This window comes from Stegostoma tigrinum, chromosome 3 (assembly GCF_030684315.1).
Source record: "Stegostoma tigrinum isolate sSteTig4 chromosome 3, sSteTig4.hap1, whole genome shotgun sequence".
NCBI classification, from domain to species: domain Eukaryota; kingdom Metazoa; phylum Chordata; class Chondrichthyes; order Orectolobiformes; family Stegostomatidae; genus Stegostoma; species Stegostoma tigrinum.
In genome coordinates this window covers 28,594,619-28,615,413 of record NC_081356.1, presented here as the reverse complement: position 1 = coordinate 28,615,413, position 20,795 = coordinate 28,594,619, and the positions used below count along the sequence as shown (strand labels likewise).

At 41.0% G+C, this 20,795-nt stretch overlaps 1 protein-coding gene across 4 annotated transcripts in view; it reads right to left on the bottom strand.

Annotated features, from left to right (window-relative positions):
• The window catches only part of mamdc2a (MAM domain containing 2a), a 117,376-nt gene that overhangs the window by 36,473 nt on the left and 60,108 nt on the right, over positions 1–20,795 (bottom strand). For all 4 annotated transcript variants that reach the window (XM_048528314.2, XM_059644060.1, XM_048528312.2 and 1 more), the window contains 3 exons: positions 16,613–16,706; positions 12,316–12,462; positions 46–308 (listed from right to left, as the gene is read on the bottom strand). In XM_048528314.2, the coding sequence (XP_048384271.1) occupies positions 46–308; positions 12,316–12,462; positions 16,613–16,706 (504 nt within the window). The remainder of the gene's footprint in view (positions 1–45; positions 309–12,315; positions 12,463–16,612; positions 16,707–20,795) is intronic.

Below are 20,795 nucleotides of genomic sequence, written 5' to 3'. Positions count from 1 at the left end.
AGCCCTGATTAATCTTTCTCCATTACCCTGCTGAATAATAACTACCTTGCTGGCCTCCTGCCTTCGATAGTTAACTTCTGCTTGAATCCATATTCCAGTGGGCGATTTAGGAATTGACCAAATCTTTTCTACTACATGGTCTTCTTCATCATAGATGTAGACTGCGAAGGCATCCTCTGTGACAAAGTGATTCAGGGCGTAAAAGAAGCGCAAGCAATACTGGAGATTAGCATGCAAAAGTGGGCCAGCCAGGTGAGCTACATACTCCTGATGGTAACCGAACCTTGCATTGGACATCAGAAAGCCACCTGCAAAAATAAGAGAGTACCTGTTACTGAAATATGACAGGAAGTGCAAATAAATATCTATCCCAAAAACAATTGGAACTCAGGGCCTGGAGATTGCCAGAAATGTGAATACAACACACACTGTGTAGAATCACACAGAATTCAGTGTTTGGCCCAACTTGTCATGAGCTTCCTCCCAACTCCCTCCATCCTATTCACAGAAATTCACAGAATTTTACAGATGTCCACCAGCAAGTTAGATAGGGAATGAAAACCACCCAGGGGCCTTGTGCACATTTTTACCATAGGGTGACTCACCTCACCCAATGAAAGTTCTTAGGCAAGTCAGTAGTCACTTACAGGCCATTTTCGCCTGGTTGTTAAGTTTTCAGCTATCAGGAGGGGTTTGAGGGATGAGTAGGATGATAGCCTAACGTGAGGGTGGAAGTGGGTATGGTGGAGTGCAGCATCAGAGCCCTCATTACTGATGCCTCCCCCTTCCTCTCCCACCTAGTTGTCGCAATCACCAAACCCCTCTCTTGCTACAACTTAGTTTTCTCTTCCTATCTCCACTGCAGAACCCTCACGTGTACCTCCACTCTGCACTTGCGGACCTTGACTGCTTGCTGCTCCCACCAGTACTGCTGTGTCTACAGAGAGCTGTCGCACACTCAGATTAGCTGCCTGCTCAATAAGGTGTGATTTTCTTGCAAATGATGGACAGAGATATAGCCTCCAGGCAATTAACACTTCAGTTCAATGGATGCTGGGTTGCTCGCATTGCTGGGATGTACTCTCCACCTACTCTTTGAATGATAGACACACCTGAAAACCCACTACCTGAAACATTTTGACCCCTCGTACTTCTTTTCTCCCTCCTGCGTTTATATAGCTTCCTCTGAAATGCACCTCTTCTCTCCACCTCTACAACTTCTGGTAACAGAGAATTCCACATTCTCACCAGTTCCTGAGTAAAGAAATTGAATTCCTACTGGAGTTTTTTCATGAGTTAAAATAATTGTTCAAACTTGTTCAAAGGAGAATGACATTGATTTGGAGATATGAACTTCGTAACATCATACTAAGCAAGTTATTTGATAAAATTGCTCCCATCAACAAAGGCAAGTCTGGAGATTATAGAAAATGTGTTGTAAAAGCAGAAACATTAACTTGGCCAATGTAGATATTGAGCAACAATTATACATTCAGATAGTTAAGTCAGATAACCGTGTTGGGAATAGCAGAATGGAGTGTAAAACCTCTTTTGTATTTGTGAATGGGACACTAAGTTGTTACCTGTTTCACAGTGTGTATTGGGTGACCACACACTGGGCAGTTTTTAATTTTCCATTTGTGTATCAGTTGCCTGTATCTGCTCTGGTTTGAATGGTTGCTGTTTGAGGGACCCTCTGAGTCTTGCAGACTGTCAAAGCCACAAATCTTCAGTGTCAGGTCTTTCACCAAGAATTTGTGACATTTTATAAACTCCATTCAGCTTTGCAAATGCCATCAGGATTGAATTTGCGTCCAAGTTTAACCAAGTGGGTTAATTGCATGGGTGACATTAGTGAATGAATGAATGAATCAATCAATCAATCAATGAGAGCAATTTTAATTTAACTGACCAGGCAGAAATCTCATTGAATTGCGTACATAAGAAATATGGGCAGGAGGGCCATTTTGCCCAGTGAATCTGTTCCACCATTCAATAAGATTGTGGCTGATCAGATTTTTGGTCTTAAATCCACTTTCTTACCTATCCCCCAGTAAAATTTTAACTCCTTTGTAGATCAAAAATCTGCCAATTCCAGTCTGGAATATATTCAATATTTCAGCCTCCATCATTCTCAATGAAGAGAACTGCAAAGACTGATGGCTTTCAGAGAACAAATACTGCCTCCTCTCTGTTTAAATTTTAAAATGTGTCCCCCGTTCTAGACTCCCCATATGAGGAATTATCCTCTTAGCAATGACTCTATCATGCGCTCTCAGAATATTATAAGTTTCATTCAAATCATCTCTCATTCTTCTGCGTTCTATCTGAGTATTGGCCAAATATGTCCAACGTTTCATCACAAGACAGAAATCCCAGAAATCAATCAAGTGAACCTGGTCTGAACTATCTCCACTGTAAGTATGTTCCTCTTTAGATACAGAGACCAGTCTGACACACCTCAGTGCTAACTTCAACAGTGTCAAGGCAGACAAAGCATGGAAGCAGTGTTGCAACAATTCCTCCAGTTTCTCCAAAGAACAGGTTAAACTTAAAAGTCCTGGTTGCTTTATCTTATCCTCCAGTCAATTTATCATTTTTCCAAATGTTTTGTGTACAGATGGCGAATGATTTTTTTTACAAAAATTCATTTTTAACATTCTTCACGTTTATCCAGCTTTGTCTTAAATGTCTCCACATTCTCACCACTGTCTGTGTAAATAGACTATTTAATGGTTGATTATCGATATAAAGATAGTTTTGGTACATTCTAAGAGCTGGCCTCGGAATCACAATTGGTTTTTTCACAAGTCCACTGACCCTTATCATGTATGTGCACGAGAATCCCAGTTGCCTGGCTCAGCTTCCACTTTATTAATCCCCAAATCCTCACTTGATCCCAGCTGTCTCGGCAAGCTACATTCAGTAGAGATTGATAGTCTGGGTTTTAAAACTGACTGCCTCATGTTCGATAACTCACACAGGCCTGTTACCAGATGAATTTCAGATCTCACAGGCACATCAGCCTCTCTGCTTTAAACAATATAATAACAAATCTTTGGCAAACCACCAAGTGCAACATGGAGGTGAACAGCATAAGTATCTTTAATCAACACCTCAAATCAGCTGTCCAAGAGTGTGGTGGAACCAGAGACAGTCAAACAGGTGCTTAAGAGAAATAGATTTGCACAGCTTTTGGGATAAGGCAATGGCTGGATGATTCTAAAGAGAGTTGGCATGGACTCAATGGGCTGAGTATCTTCCTCATACCATAATGACTCAATGGAGCAGATTGTACACTGCAGTGTGGGGAGACCATTCTCAGTCCGAGTGTGGGGGGTCAGCCCACATTCACTCATCCAGCTCTTTCCAGTTTACGTTTTCGGCCGAGGGGACTTTTATCTGCCCCATTCCAGGAGTAAGTCCCATCTCATAGGGTTGCTAGAGAACCTGGGGCTGGCAACTCTGAAGCACTGGCAGCGCCACAGGGGTTGGTGGCTATAGCTGGTATTGCAGGAGGCCCGGCAGAAGGAGCTACTATGGCAGTCCTGGAGGTCTGGGATCTAACGGGGGCCAGGCTGGCTCAGAGGGTCTGGCAAGGCAGTGGAAGGTATTTTCTGCAGGATAGTAGTGGAGGAGGGGCTCAATGATGTATGTAGGGAAAGAAAACCATGAGCTGTGGGGGTAGCCTCCAATTAATATCAGTAAAGGAGGCACTGCCCCTGTTATTTACTAGCCAGAGCCTGCAGGATCAAAATGGCCAAGCTCTATGACTCTCACTGCCCGCTAAATTGCAACAGGGGCAGGATGTGGTCCTTTACTGGGCAATTAACACTCACTTGAAGGCTCAAAATGTCCCACGTGGTTGGCCCGGACTGCTGTCCAGCCCCTCGAGTCTATATTTTGCAGATGATGTGCTGTCGGGGCTAAAACGCAGGTGGTGGTTCTGAAGAAGGCAGCCTACATGCCCAGAGCTCACAGCCCAATTGGCGATTTGCTGGTAGCCCACCATAACCAACCAATCGAAATAGTGCCAACAGCTCAGGTTGTAGCTTCCAGGCAAGGGCTCATCAATGGGGAGCTGCCCTTGAACAACAGGTGGGATTTTAGACAGGATACCGGATGCCAGGCAGGCTCCCAGTGATTGGTAAAAGCTGTACATGGAGTACGGACATGCCTTCAATGCAGGGTCAGGCTCTGTCCCCCAACAAGGACCACTCTGTTAGTTACGGAGTACCATCACCCTCCCCCCGCAATGCTGGGAAGTTGCGAGGATTCACCTAGTGATCTTGCCACAGGATGGTGAGCCTGACTGATCTTGGGAAAATGTTAACAGGGGCAGGCAAGACATCAAACTCCTGTCCTGATGTCTTCCCTACCGTATTGCCAGGCGACTGGGAGGAGGAATGCCCAAATACTAATAGGCCAGGAAAATTCTGCTCTGTCACTTTAGGGGAAGCTAGGGGAACATGTGAAGGTGAAAGCAATAGAATGGTATGTTGCTAGGGTGAGATGGTAGGGGTTACCAAGTTTCATAGACTAGCTATTGAAGCAAATGGGCTAATTATGTCCTTTGTTCGAAAGTCTCGTGCTAATCCTTAATGGGAACGTCTGGCTGGTCCCTGGCCATAGGCATCATTCCAATCAGTCACTAAATAGCTTGCTGACTATTTCCTCTCAACAATAAGTGGGATTTGTGTAGTGGCTTTAATGCTATCATAAGGCCCTTCACGGGAGTGTTATCAAAAAAAGTTTGACACTAAAAATTGCATGGAGCTTTGGGAGAACGACCAAAAGCTTGATCAGATAGTTTTAAGGAACATCTTCAAGAAGGAAAGCAGGAGAGAGACAGAAAGGGTGAGGATGGGAAATTCAGAGCTTACAGCCAAAAGCATGGCTGGAGTCAGGAAATCTAGAAATACACAGGAGATCAGAATCAGAGTAATGTGATGATAGTGTTTCAGATCATTTCCGAGCTAGGCGGAGTCAAGACAATGTATTTGACAACAAGGATGTGAACTTTAAATCCAAGGCATTGCTGCAGCCTATATAAGTTGGCAAGCATAAGGATAATTAGTGTTCAGGGTGAGCTTAAGCTTGCTGAGGGTTGAAAGGGGAAGGCCAGCTTTGGTTATTGGAATAGTTGTGGATACATGTCGAATTCAGAGAGGTTTTAGTAAAGATTAAAAATCTGCCAATGATGAAAACCAAGGCAGTGGAAGTGTATCAAGGATATTTATGTTCAAATCTCAAGTGCAATTTAAATTCATAACCTTCTGACTCAGAGGTGAGAAAACTACCCAGTACTTCAGCAAATAGTTCCAACAGCAACAGAAAAAGCAGCATGACGGTGAAACTGCATTGTAACCCACTCCCTCAGGTTCTCTCTTTACTTCAAACACCTCCCCAACCAGTACTCCAACTTCCCCCATATCCAATGTTGTGGATCACTGACAGTTTGTGCAATTTTTCAAATGCTCTGTGTTTGATTACTTTATTATTCATGCTCACTGTGCTTGTTGGTTAGATAAAATAAAATGTGTAAGTCGCTGGAAGCAAAAGGCTATAAGCATGGAGCAGATAGTGTAAAACACAGCAGTATGTTAAACAGGAGGACTTTACTGAAGTGAAGCTAAAGATATCTGCCTACAGGGTATTTGCCTTATCATAGAAGTCTCATAACTATAACTGACTAGGACAGGAATTTGTACATGTTTACACTTTAATCCAAACATCCCACTTTTAATACAAAAAATGGCATGTATATTCATATGCCTTTAAATTACCCATGTTCTCAACTATAAATTTATATTATCTTTGCAGTTTGTTGTTCCCACAATTCTCTATGTACATTGCATACATAGTCCACAAATCATACTGGTCTCTTAATGCAGTTGAGGAACAGTTTCTGCAGCTCAGGTCATGTGCTTGCTATTGACAGGATGTATCTGGTGGATCACTTCCTCCAAATACCATTGAGGTGGCAACTGCTCTGCAAAATTGCCAAGTTGCCACTTAAGATGGTTTTTGTTGAGATTGTTAAATAATTATATCTAACCTGGCTCTCCCGTATTCAACTCTGACAAAAATCTTTCACAGTCTTGTTGAAATGAAATTTGGTTTTCTGCCATTTCGCCTTCATGTTTGCACTTGTACTGATTTCTACTTCCAGCTTCAGGAACTGTTCTTGCAATTGGAAGAGTAGTTTGTGTGGGGTTGCAATATTAATTTTTTCCCATGCCTTCATGGCTGTGTTTTTCCACACAAGGTCTGCCTTACATACATCTGCATTGGAGTTGCTCCACTTCTTTATGACTCATTTGGTGATTTTCACTGATGCCTCAGCCTTTCCATTTGACTGGAGATAACACAGAGATGACATATGGTGCTGAATTTCCCAATCTTTCATGAAGTGACTGAAGATTTCTGTCATGAAATGGAAGCCACTGTCACGAATAACAGTGTTGGGAATGCCAAAATGGCTGATGGGTTCTTTTAGGCACTGGGCCATCGCAGTGGTAGTCATTGAAGTCAGCTGGTCCACCCGTCAGTATTCTACTGTAACAAGAAGGTCACTTCCTGCGAGTGTGGAGAAAGCTACTCTCAGCTGCACCCATTGGCTGTTTGGGATATCATGTGTCATCAGTGGCTGTCTAGCATACTTAGCTTGGTGCTCCCTACAAGTAACACAATGGCTGATCTAGTCAGTGATTTCCTTCCTAATTTTGGCCAATGAAGCACATCTTCTTGTCTTCCTCAAGCTTGATTCAATTCACTGTCTCGTGAGGATATGATTTAACATCTCTCCTCTCAACTCTTTCCGGATAATTACTCGATTTCCTTTGTTCAAGCTGCCAGCTTGGGCAGTTCAATTCAGTTCTATCTGCCCAATATGCTCTCATAGTAACAGAAAAGTCCTTGATGCTGTTTGGCTATCCTTTTATCACTGCTTCTTGCGGCACTTGGAGATTTGTATCTTGGTGGATAGTTTGATTTGAGCAAGGCATCGTCTGTTACTTTCAGTGTCTGTGCTAATTGATGACTTCAGCTGCAGCTTCACATTGAACCTTAGAGGAGTTTCACATTTTATAGTAGCATCAACCATGTTACTCACTCGGATGGCTGTTCTTGACAGCATGTTTGCAACATGTATCTACTTCCTTTGCTAGTACGTCACATTTAGATGATATCACTGGAACTGGAGTAACAGCTTTTGCTGTCCCTTTGGACCAGATAGTAGCAGCTTGAGGGGCATTTTTAGTGGTATGTGATCAGACTTGACTGTCACTTTGCCTGTTCCGCATATATATATGTTGAAAATGCTTATAAGCGAAGACAATGGCTGGGCACTCTTTCTCGATATGGGCACAATGTTTTTCACAAATGAAAACAGAAATTGCTGCAGAAATTCATCATCTATGGAGAGAAAGCAGTGTCAACATTTCGGGTCCAGTGACCTTTCTTCAGGCTCAGAATGTTAATCCTGCTTTTTCTCCTCAGATACTGGCAGACCTGCTGAGGTTCTCCAGCAATTTCCGTTTTTAATTTCAGATTTTCAGTATCTGTAGTTCTTTGTTATATTGTTATGATCTTCTGTTTGTGTTAGTGCCCTGAATGCAAATAGGTCCAGTTGCTCTTGCTGCATTAGGATCGCTCCAAGTTCTTAGGCCCTAAGATCCAAGACAATAGTACAGTACAGTACAGGTCCTTCAGCCCACGATGTTGTGCTGAACTTTTACCCTAATCCTAAGGTCTATCTAACTTCCACCCCTACCTTATAAGTAGGCCACTGAGCACACTGAATCTGTTCCACCACTCAATAAGATCATGGTTGATCTGATAATCCTCAACTCCATTTTCTTGCCTTTTGCCCATCTCTCTCAATTCCCTCACTGATGCACAAATCTGTCTGAGTGTCTTAGCGTTGAATATACTTAATGATCTAACCTCGACAACCATCTGCAGTAAAGAAGCAATGTTTTGTCTTTTCAACTTTTTGTTTTTCTGACCTGTGGTTATACCGTGCATGGCTGTAAAGTAACTTTTATCATCATTTCTCTGTTCTGTAACTAAGCAATGTACCTAAAAATTCTGTAACTGAGATGGCACTCTGTGTTGGTAATATTGTTACAATATAACTAATCTTGTAACTGAAGAAGCTGTACATAAGTACTTTTGTATCTAAGATGGCACTGTAAGTGACAACTTATCAACTTTTCACTGTACTCATTTGAGTACATGTGACAATAAAGCTAATTCAATTCAGAATTCCATAGATCGACTCAGAAAAGAAATCTTCCTCATATCTATCTCAAATGTGTGACCCCTTATTATGAGATTATGCTCCCTGGTTCTAGACTCTCCCAAGAACAGAAACACCATCTCTGTAACAAGCCTAACTCTCCCAAGAATCTTATGTTTCAATAATAACTCCTCTGTCTGGCAGTCTCTAAGTCCTGGTTCACTGGAACCATGCTGCAAAACGACTTCATTAATTACACCATAGTATCTCAGCATTGTCACTAGTTGCTTGATGTTAATAGACGTTGCTCCTTGTTCTGTGCCCAATACTACTGTATGTCTTGGCCATGAGTTGGGACATGATACTTAACTTAATTGTACATTTTTCGTGTTTACATTCAGCTTCACCTCCCTAGCTCTATTAAGCAGTCACACTAAAGTTTGATTGTAATCAGCAATAGCTTTTACATTGTCTCCTCATCCATAAACTAGCAGATCATCCACTAAACTTCCTTTCCAGGAAGATTGCAAACTACCTCATGCTGTCTGCACTGATGCTCTTCTGGAGCAGTGGAAATGCCAAACTACAAACACAATCATTTGTACCTCCCAAAGTATGTCGAGAATGTATTTACACAACTGTTGCTTTTATCTAACTTCACTTCGCAGGAACCATCTTTTGTATCTGAGGGTGGTGAAGATTTTTGCCTTTGCAAGTTGTGGCAAAATCCCTTCAATGGTTGGCATGAGGTAGTGAGATTGCTTCAGAACTTGATTTAGATTCTTTGGAACAATGCAAACTCTCAATTTTTCAGGTTGGTTTTCAGCTGCCATTTTGTTTGTAATGCAGGCATTATCACTTTTCTCATTACTCTCTTCCTTTCCGGTTATTTTATCTTGTCTTTTAGGCTTTCCAATGCAGCTGCTGATTTGGTCTTGCATTCCCATCTGCTTTGAGTTGATATTCTCTGGAGGATACCCTAATCCTGTGAATACACCTTTGTATTTGTGGAGAATGTGCCCCATCTTCAATGTGCACCACAACATGCTGCAAATCTCTTTGGGCATGTCGAAGGTAACCAGCCGAAACTTTGGACTTGCTGCAGCTGAAATAAGTGTCATTTGCTTGTTGACTATGATCGGGATCTCCACATTCTTGTTTACACTACTGCAATGGGCTCACACAGTAATGTGTCCTATCAGCAGAAGAATGGTACCATCATATATTAATCAACACTTGGAAAGGTGGGGCAAGATTAGGCACTATTGGAAGAAGATCATGTCTGACCAATTTAATTCACTTTTTTTGGCAAAGTTGACTGAATATATCGATGAGGGTAGTGTAGTTGACGTGAGTTTCACAGACTTCAGCAAGGCTTCTGCCAAGGTCCTAAAAGGAAGGCTGCTCCAAAAGGCAAGAGCCCATGGAATCCAAGGCAAGTTGGAAAACCGGATCCAAAATTAGCTCACAAATCAGAGGCAAAGATAGAGGGATGGTTTTTGTGATTGGAAGCCTGTGACCAGCGGCGTACCACAGGGGTCACTGCTGGGGCCTTCGCTGTTTTTTATGCACATTAGTAACTCGGATATGAATGTAGAAGGCATTATTAGTAAGTTTGCATGTGGCATGAACATTGGCAGTGTTGCTAACAGTGAGAAGGATGGTGTCAGGTTACAGTCTGATACAGAGCAATGGCAGATGCAATTTAATCTCGATAAGGATGAGTGATACATTTTTGGGAGGTCTAATAAGGGAAGGATTTACACAATGAATGGGTGGTCTCTAGGGAGTACTGGGGAACAAAGGGACCTTGGTGCATAAGCCCACAGAGCCCTGAAAGTGTCAGCAAAGGTAGATACAGTGGTGAAGTATACATAAGGGATGCTTGCCTTCATTAGCCAGGATATAGAATATAGAAGCAGGGAAGTCTTGTTGAAACTTTATAGAGTATTGGATAGGCTACAGATGGAATACTGTGTGCAGTTCTAGTGGTTACACTATGGGAAGGATATGATTGCACTGGAGAGGATGTAGTGGAGATTTACAAGGATGTTGCCTGAAAATAGAATATCTCAGCCATGAGAAAAGATTGGATAGGCTGGGTTTGTTTTCCCTGGAGCAGAGCAGGCTGAGGGAAAATCTGATTGAGGTGTACAAAATTATGAGAAGCACAGATTGAGTAGATCTTGAGATTTTTTCCCCACGGCAGACGTATCTAAAACCCGAAATCATAAGTTTAAAGTGAAGGTAGGTGATTTAGAGGGGATCTGAGGAAAACTCTTTTCGCTCAGAGGATGGTAGAAATATGGAACATTTGGCCTAAGAGGATGGTGCAGGCAGGTACTCTTGCAACATTTCAGAAACATCTGGATGAGCACTTAAATGCCAGGGCATAGCAGGCTGTGGACCAAATGCAAGTAAATGGGAGTAGTGTAGTTTGGTGTTTGTTGGTCAGCACAGACATGATGGACTGATGGGCCTGTTTCTATGTCGTATGATTCTATGATTCTATAGTTTTAATGTTATTTTGATGGGCTTCAGTTTGGATTGCTACGTCAAAACCACGTTGTACAGGTCTGTGAAGGTCATGATGTTGCATGATGCACCAGTGTCCAGATAACATTTTATACTGATCTAATGTTCTCTTTCTGCAATCCTCATTCCAACAGTCATAAACCATGTCTCACCTGTAAACCTAACAGAGCCAACCTATTGTACAACGTTTATCAAAATATTCAGCCAACCTCTGCATCTGCCATCTGTTCCTGTTTGTTACATTTCTCTTTAACCATAGATTTGTGTGTGATGCAGCTTTTTGCAGTGAGAACACTGCTTTCCCACATGCTATACATATCTACTTCTCTACTGCAAGAAATCTTCCACAGTATTTGCATCCTGTTATTTGTGATTGTTCTGCCCTGTGTGCCTAGAGTATCTATCAGTATAATGCAAACCAGATGTGTTCTGTCATGAAAATGCTGTCATTTCGGATTCAGCATGGGAAATTGCTATCCTAAGTGTAAATTTGTCCTGTCTCAACAGGTATGATTTCACTTTTAGATTCTTTATTCCTAATACAATCCCATCTCTAATTAGTTCATTCTTTAATTGTGCAAATTCACAGGTTTCCGCAGGTTAAGTTAATAATGTTACATATTGATCAATGGACTCTTTTTCACTTTGTCCCTAATATCAAATACCTGTTGTCCATATGTAATGTTTACAAGGGGCTCAAAGCATGCCTTCAGAGCTTTTAAAATTTTTCCTATTTTTAACTCAGAGATTTAGGGTGGTATATATTTTGAAACAGTCTTTTCCTAACAGTGATGTAATTGTGGTACTTACATTTGTTCTGGTTTGCTCAATAAATCTATTGCTATTGCATACTTCTTCCAGTGTTGTGGAACAATTTCCAGCTTTTCCTCATGTCCCCCAGTAACGTGAACAAGAGTTGGCAAAGGAAAAGCTTCAGCTATTTTCTCTTAAGCAGCATTTCCTTTGTGATCTTCAGTTTGTCTTTAGCAATGGCAGCTCACATTGAAATGAATATTACGATGATTGCCTTAGGGGTGTACCGTTTGGTAGAGAACTCATGGCTACGGCAGACTAGGATAGACATTTATACATGACTGTATTCCAATCCAAACAGAACAGTCATTTCAAAAGCAAATGTCTTGTAAATGTAGTTCTTGAAAATAAAAACTTGTGTACCATTCTTTTTGCTTATTTCAGAGATATAAAATATACAGAAATTGTGAGAATGAAGAGATAGAAAGAATATAATTTTTCTCCTAACAGCATCTTGCTCAAAAGAGATAGAATACTGTATACCAGCAAAAGTTTACTCACCTTGTTTACTGTGCGTATGCACAAAGAATGGTTTGCCAATTTTTTAAATAAAGATCATGCATTTTTCCAGTCTCTGTCATATTGAACATGAGACCATAAGACATAGGAGTGCAACATATCATACCTGTTCAATCATAATGGCCATATCCCTCTCCTTAGCACAGAATATAAACAATAGGAAGGACACTGCATGATTTAACACACAGACACAGCTTAATACTTACCTACTCCACTTGTGTGGTCTCCAAAATGAAATGCATTGGGTTTTCGAATCAGTCTCGTCCACTTGGTGCCATCTTTGTGGTTTTGGGAATAATTGCACAAATCTTGATCGAAGTTGCAGTTTGCCACAGATGGGTCGAATATTAGTTCTTCATTTCAACAAAGATAGAAAATGCTGTGACTGATAAATTGTATTGTGTGCAAAAGATTACAAGAGCATTGCAGTATCACATGACTGGGAAGCACATCATTTCAAATGCTACTCTGATACAGCTAACCCCTTTAAGGAGACTCGCTAAAATCTATTACTGCACCAAGTACAGCCCACGACAGTTAGAGCTGGAAATAACCTTTGAGAAAGCTGAACTCGCTTGGATTTTATTGAGAATCGACAGCAGCGAGTTGATCAATATGACAATCTCCTTCCAGGTTGCTAACTGGGTCAATTTTAACCTCTACCCCCACCTCAATACAAAGAGGATAAAGGGGCTAAAATAGTGACTGAATAATTCTGTTAGCTTGTCTCACAGTGACATGGAGCAAAGTTACAAAAAGTTATAAATACCCCTTGACAGAAAGCAAAATTCTTAAAACAGCTGATTCTCACGCTTAGTTCAACTGTATGAAATAATTGCTCCATGTCAGAACAGATATTTTTGTTTTATTTTGATTACAAATTGAGCAAACAATACAGGCTTTAGATAGGAAGAACTCAGCAAAACAAATGGTTCCATGTTCTCACTGCCAAATAAGCCGTGGCATCTGAACTTCTGCCAGATCCAAAACAGTTGGAATGGTTAATGAATGAATATAGACCAATGTTATAATGGAGAACATTGCTAAGTTCAAGAAGAAACTGTTAACTCAGACAGTAAAAGTATAATTAGCAACTCAGCTTTAAAACAACTACAAGTTGATCCTGCACAAGAAGCGAACACTGTACAAAACACAAACTTCTTTCTTCCCAAGACATTAACTAGTCCAGTTAATTGCAAGTTTGTGCTTGTTTGTAGCAGTGTACTTAAAATGGATTTTGAATGTCAGAAGATAGTCTCAATGATTGCCAAGTCTGGTCATAATGCACATTGCAAAGTTTCACCTCGCATCCCAAATTCCTAGCACCGTGCTGCCATCAGCGACCTGTGTTTGCCCATCACCCATCCCATCACTCAAACAACTTTTATCCTTGCCTCAAAGTCCGATAATTATATAATAATCAAAAACATTCAGAAAATTATTTAATGCACTCAGGAGGTTTCTCCCCTGTCTCTGACAGATTAGTCTTCACTTTCTGGAGCCAGAGGATTGGCAATTCAAGTTTGAACTTCTATAATACACTCCGTGCTGTACTCAGGAGAATAATCAAGTGCTTTTTAATGGTGGTGTCCATTTGAGGGCATAAGCCAACCTTGGTGATGGCAAAAGAAGGACAGCAATAATGAGTAACAAAACAAAATAAGGAGGCCAAACATATTAGTGAACAAGATAAGATCTAACAATAAGTGGAAGACAAATGCTGGCTTAAGTAGTTGGGCAAGATAGACTATTTCTATTTTGTAACTTCTATTAAACTTAATGGACATTCTTAAGGTATCCTGATCTACGGATGGGGACATAGTATTAATATTGCTGGTTTACTCTTTTCCACAGGGTAGGGAGTCCAAAACTAGAGCGCATAAGTTTAAAGTGAGAGGGGAAAGATTTAAAAGGGACCTGAGGGGCAACTTTTTCATGCAGAGGGTTGTGCCTATATGGAATGAGCTGCCAGAGCAAATGGTGAAGGTGGGTACATTTACAACGTTTAAAAGGCATCTGGATGGGTACATGAATACTAACAGTTAAGAGGGATATGGGCCAAATGTTAGCAAATGGGACTAGAGTTATTTATGGTATCAGGTTGGCATGGAGGAGTTGGACCAAAGGGTCTGTTTCTGTATAACTCTATGACTATATAAATGCAGGTGAATCTAAAAAAGATTCAAATAGCTTAGCAAGCTGTTCAGTTCCAGGTCAATTAGGGACAGGCAACAAATGTTGGATTTGCCAGTGAGTTTCACATCCCACGAAACAATATAGTTCCAACAGTGAGCATTGCTTGAAGAACAATTTCATTTAGGTAGAGAAGAAATTGAGCTTTTAAGAAGTGTTTGGATGAAAGGGTTTAGTTTGTAGAATTCTGGTGGTTGTGAGCCCTGAAAAGAAATCCAGGCCCTCAACAGCTAGAAATATGTCTAAGCCATCAAAACTGTAAAAAATCAGATGAGTGAAAAATCATAAAGTTGTAATACTGCAATGTAATACTGCAGTGCAGCAGAAATAATGCTGACTGGGATTGAAAATATGTAAATGGGCACTGTTGGGAAAAGTGATTAATCTTTGTTACTGCTGTTGATGTTGAAACCTTTCAAAATTGTCTTATATATATCTAGTTCAATTAACTTTCTTTTATGTGATAAACTTGTGTTCTTCTGTGAAAAGAACATTGACAGCTTTGTGTGAGTATGTCCAGTGACTCATCACTGAAGTCAAACTGCAAAAATAATGCATATAATCTATCAATGCAGATTTCCATGCCATCTGACCAGTCCAGTATTACCATCAGCTGAGATCATAACAGTGATTTATTGAGTTGGAAGCTGTTGTTAGCTGGAAGATAAGCACCTTTAGCCAATATTCATTTGGACCATTCTTCTTGAGGTACAGAATGGCTTGGAAAACTGACCAATTCCATCTGAAGCTGAAATAAAACAAAGGACCGTGTATGCTGGAAATCAAACAAAACTAGAAACTGCAGACGAAACTCAGCAGGTCTGGCAGTATCTCTGAAGAGAAAGCAGAATTAAAGTTTCGAGTTCAATGGCTCTTCATCAGAACAGCCCACCCGAAGCTCGTCCATCGCATTTCCTGACTACAATGAATCAATTCAACAATGAGCAAGAGGCATGTGGAATTTTGAATATCTTCTAATCAACCTATTCAGAGATGTTATGACATACCCTGGGCTGGTTTTGGGATGTGGTAGGGGGAGGGGAGATGTTGAAGCTTGTGAAGTCCACATTGATACCATCGGGATGCAGGGTTCCCAAGCGGAATATGAGGTGCTGTTCTTGCAACCACTGCAGTGCCACAAATATGCCACCCAAAGGTTGCAGGAACAACACCTCATATTCCGCTTGGGAACCCTGCAGCCCAATGGTATCAATGTGGACTTCACAAGCTTCAAAATCTCCATACCCCCTCCCGCATCCCAAAGCCAGCCCAGCTTGTCCCCGCCTCCCTAACCTGTCCTTCTTCCCACCTATCCCCTCCTCCCACATCAAGCCACACCTCCATCTCCTACCTACTGGCCTCATCCCACGCCCTAGATGTGTCTGTCCTCCCTGGACTGACCTATCCCCTCCCTAATTCCCCACCTACACTCACCTTTACTGGCTCAATCCCCATCTCCCTGACCTGTTTGTCTCCTCTCAGCCTATCTTCTCCTCTATCCATTTTCTACCTGTCTCCCCCTTCTCCCTATTTATTTCAGAACGCCTTTCCCCTCCCCCCTTTCTGAAGAAAGGTCTAGGCCCAAAACGTCAGCATTCCTGCTCCTCTGATGCTGCTTGGCCTGCTGTGTTCATCCAGCTCTATACTTTGTTATCTTAGATTCTCCAGCATCTGCATTTGCTACTATCTCTTCATACTGATCATATTACCTAAGATCAACAGCCATAAAAATGCCTTTGTGAGGAGAGATGGCTATGGTACATCTAGAAAATCTCAGCAGGAATTGCAGCATCTGTGGAGAGAAATCTAAGTTAATGTTTTGGGAATAGTGACCTTTCATCAGAACTGATGATAGCCAGGCAAGAGTTTATTTTTGCGGAAGATAGGGTGGGGGGAGGGGGTAAGGAGTAAACGATAGAGCCCAAATAGAGAAAAGAACCATTGGGTAGACAAAGGAGTGGCTAATTGTCAGCCTAGGCAAATTAATAGCTGTTAATGGGGACTTTTAGTGGCTAACAATGGATAATGTGTAACACCCCTGCCTCCACCTATCATTTACTACTCACACCCTCCTTCCACCCCATATTCTGCACTAAAACCAATTTCCTTCCTAGCCACCATCAATTCTGAGGAAGGGTCACCGGACCTGAAACATTAACTCCGATTTCTCCTCACAGATACCAGACCTGTTGAGCTATTCCAACAATTTCTGTTTTTGTTTCTGACTCCAGCATTTGCAGTTCTTTTGGCTTTCATTCAGGTAACCTATGTACAAGTTACTCAATTAAGGCAGAAAATGAAAATGCTCACCTGTTTTATTGTCACAGAACTGTGAGGAAAAATAAATATCATCCAATGCTGCGTAACCTCCTTTTGTGCTGCTGAATGCAACTTCGAACACAATCTGGAAAACCAATCACATCATCCAGAATAATGAGTTGCGGGGAGGCTAGAACATCTCAGACATGATTACAGTCTTTGATTTCACACAAATAGCGAAGCCTGGAAATGAGGGACACCATGTAGGGATTTTGCCCAGGTGTCGTTTACACACCGCTATCCTTATTTTCCAAATGGTGTGGGCAGATGACAGAAATGGATATAAACAGACCACATGGAATTACACATTTCATCTTGTCACATGGTGGATAGTGGAGGGCAGCAGCTTAAGATACATCCCTTTAAAGGTACACCACAAGAGGTTGTGTGAGTCATGTGATAAAATCTCCATCATTACATCCAGCCAGAAATGACAAACCCAATAACAAACTGACATTGACAGGAATGGGAATAGGCTGATGTTCCAAACATTATCTAAATATTATTGAAGTTGCACAGGACATTAGTAAGGCCCCTTCTGGAGTACTGCATGCAGTTCTGGTTGTCCTGTTATAGGAAGGATATTATTAATCTTGAGAAAGTCAGAAAAGGTTTATCAGGATGTTGCTGGGAATTGGGGGGGGGAGTTTGAGATATGAAAAAATAGGCTGGATAAGCTGGGACTTTTTTCCACTGGTCCATAGGAGATTGAGGGATGACCTTGTAGAGGTTTATACAATCATGAGAGATACAGATAATGTGAATTGCAAAGGTCTTTTCCCTAAGGAAGGGGAGTTCAAAACTAGGGGGCAAATTTTTAAGGTGAGAGGGGAAAGATTTACAAAATACATGAGGGACAGCTTTTTTACACAGAGAGTGGTTAGTGTGTAGAATGAACTGTCAGAAGAAGTGATGGCTGCTAGTACAGTTACTACGTTTAAGACCTTTGGATAATTACATGAATAGCAAAGGGTTGGAGGGATATGGGCCAAATGCAGACAGCTGGGACGAGTTTTGTTTGGGAACCTGGTCAGCAGGACTAATTGGACCAAAGGGTCTGTTACATTCTGTTTATCTCTATGGCTCGATAACTAGAATGAAGGGGGAGACAAAGGGGAGGCTGAAGGGACTCTTCTGTGCTGTATGACTCTATGACTGTGTCACTGTTTTACATTGTAAGGAACACTACATTCCACATGTTGGGTTCTGAAGCACATTCCAAAAGTGACAACACTTAAAAAGCACTTCATTGTCTGTAAAACGTTTTGGGAGTTTGTCAGGCCATAGAAGTTCAAATTATTGCATTCTGACCACCACTGGCAAATCGCAAACAGGGGAGGGTATAAAGAGAAGAAACAACACTGAGGAAGGAGAAATGAAAATGATTAATACTATTACAAATTCTAGATAGCTGTGACAAAAAATTTGTAAATAAACAAACTGGACTGATCCTCCAATTTAAAATACATGAAATGCAGATCAGTATGTTTCATTTGCCAGCTTTATTAGCTTTTCTTCCTGAGACTTTCATGAATTATTGCTAGAAAACTGGTGTGCTGGAGGCATATTTTGACACAGGTTATAATCACCTAGAACCAACAACACATAAATAGACCATTCTAGCAAATGTGTCTATGCAAATGCTGATGTTCCACGTCGGCGTCCTTCCAACTCTTCATTATGCTGCATCAAATATCCTACAATTCAATCTCCCTCATGCGTATACCTATCTTTTCCTGAAGTGCATCCTTGTAATTATTTCTTGTGATAATGAATTCTACATCTCTGGGTAGAGATTTCTCCTGAAATCCCTATTAAATTTGTTAGTGACTATCTTGTATTTTTTGACACTTAGTTTTAGTATTGTCGATCTGCGAGTTCCTCTGCTTCTGCACTCTCACACATCCCCTTAGCGTTTCCGAGACTCACAGCTCTGGAACTCCCACCCTTAACCTCTCCACCCCTCTCTCCTCCTTAGGCATGTTTCATACGTGAATCTTTGACCAAGCATGTGTTCATCTGCCCTATAATCTCTAAAGGTAGAATCGTAGAGTCCTTACAGTGTGGAAGCAGGCCATTCAGTCCATCAAGACCACACCAACTCCCTGACAGCATCCCATCCAGACCCACCCCAACCCCGTAACCCTGCATATCCCAAGGCTAATCCACTTAATTTACACATCCCTGGACACCATGGGACAATTTGACGAGGCCAATTCACCCAAATTGCATTTCTTTGGCCTCGTTTGGATGTCATTTGATAGTTGCTCCTGAAGAGCACTTGAAGACAGTTAGCTGTGGTGCTATCTAAATGTAAATTGTTGTTGCAATGCTTTGAAATCATAAGGGTTTGTACAGACAGGGAGAAATGGTTTCCACTTGTAAATAGGTTGAGGACAGAGGGTTTAATTAAAAAATGGTTTTCAAAAAAAACATAAATGCAAGATAAGAAAATATTTTTTTCACACAGCAAGTAGTTTGAGTATAAAATGCACTGCCTGGAAAAGTGGTAGACATTGGTTCAATTGAGCTATTCAAGAGAGCACTATGTGATTATTTAGAGAGAAACAATGTGCAGGGTTGTGGGAGGAGGTCAGGAGATTAAAGTTGAGTACTCCAAGAACCGGTGCAGACATGATGGGCTAATGACCTCTCTCTGCACTGTAACAATTCTGTAATCTGCAAAGTGGAACGAAGAGGTTAAATGCAAGAGCAGGTAAATATCCAGGAAGCAGTGACCGTAGAGTGAAGAGGCTGACTGAAAAATGGAAAGGGAGAAGAAACAATCAAATAAATCCAAGGCAGCAGGGAAATTTCACAAAATCTTTTTTAAAAAGCTCAAAAATAGGAAAATACCGGCAAAAAATTAATAATTAGTACTTAATAGTTCACAAATCTCAGAGTTTTTTGAAGAGGTGACAAAACTGGTGGATAAAAGCTGTCAGTGAATGTTATTTATATGGGCTTCCAGAAGAATTCTGATAAAGTCCCACACATCATACTGTTAGCTCAGGTGAAAGACCACAGAATTAAGGGCAAATTACTACCATGAATTGGAACTTCATTCAGTGGCAAGAAACAGAGTTGGAATAATGGGTAAATAAACAAATTAGCAGGATGTGACTAGTAGTGTTCCACAGGGATATGTGCTGGGGCCTCAATTATTCACAATATTCATTAGTGACTTGGATAATGGCGTAAAAAGTCAAATATCCAAATTTGCTGATGACACAAAATTGAGCAGCATTATAGGCAGTTTTGATGAAGGCATAAAATTACAACAATGGATTAGGTAAATGAGCAAAGCTGTGGCCGATGGATTTTAATATAAGCAAGTGTGAGATTATCCATTTCAGACCAAAAATAAATAAATCAGACTACTTGTTCTAGAAGACAAAAAATTACATACAGTGGATATCCAATGAGATTTGGGTGATGCCATGAACAGGTTCAGAAAATAGTCAAAAAGGCTAATGGAATGCTGGCCTTTACATCTAAAAGTCTGGAGTATAAGGATGAAGACGATATGCTGCAGTTATACAGAACCCTTGTTAGACCTCATTGGGAGGACTTTGAACAGATCTAGTTACCACATCTTAGGAAGGATGTTTTAACCTTGGAGGTTCAATGCAGATTTACAAGTATGGTACCTAAACTTCTGGGATTAAGTAATGAGGAGAGATTATATAAATTTAAGCCTTTATTCTCTTGAATTTAGAAGGTTAAGGGGTGATGTAATTAAAGTCTTCAGGATATTGACAAGACAGGATAGATAAAGATAAATTATTTCCACTAGCTGTAGATTCTAGAACCTGGGGACACCGTCTAAGAATTAGGGCCTGGCCATTCAAGAGACATGCTTGAAAGTACTACTGCATGCAAACAGTAGTGAATGATCGGAACTCTCCCTCTCAAACAGTGGTCAATGCTAATTAAATTGTTAAATTTAAATCTGAGATTGGCAAATTTTTGTTAAGCGAGAATATCAAGGCATGTGAAATTAGGCCACAAATCAGCCATGATTCTATTGAATAGCAGATAAGGGTCAATGGGCTGAGTGGCCTACTCCTTTTCCTACATTCCTATGTTCTTTCCCCCAAATCAAAGTCACCCACTCTCGCCATTCTTTCAAGGAAAAGTTACCACCCTCCCTCCCTTAAACTTTTACTACCAG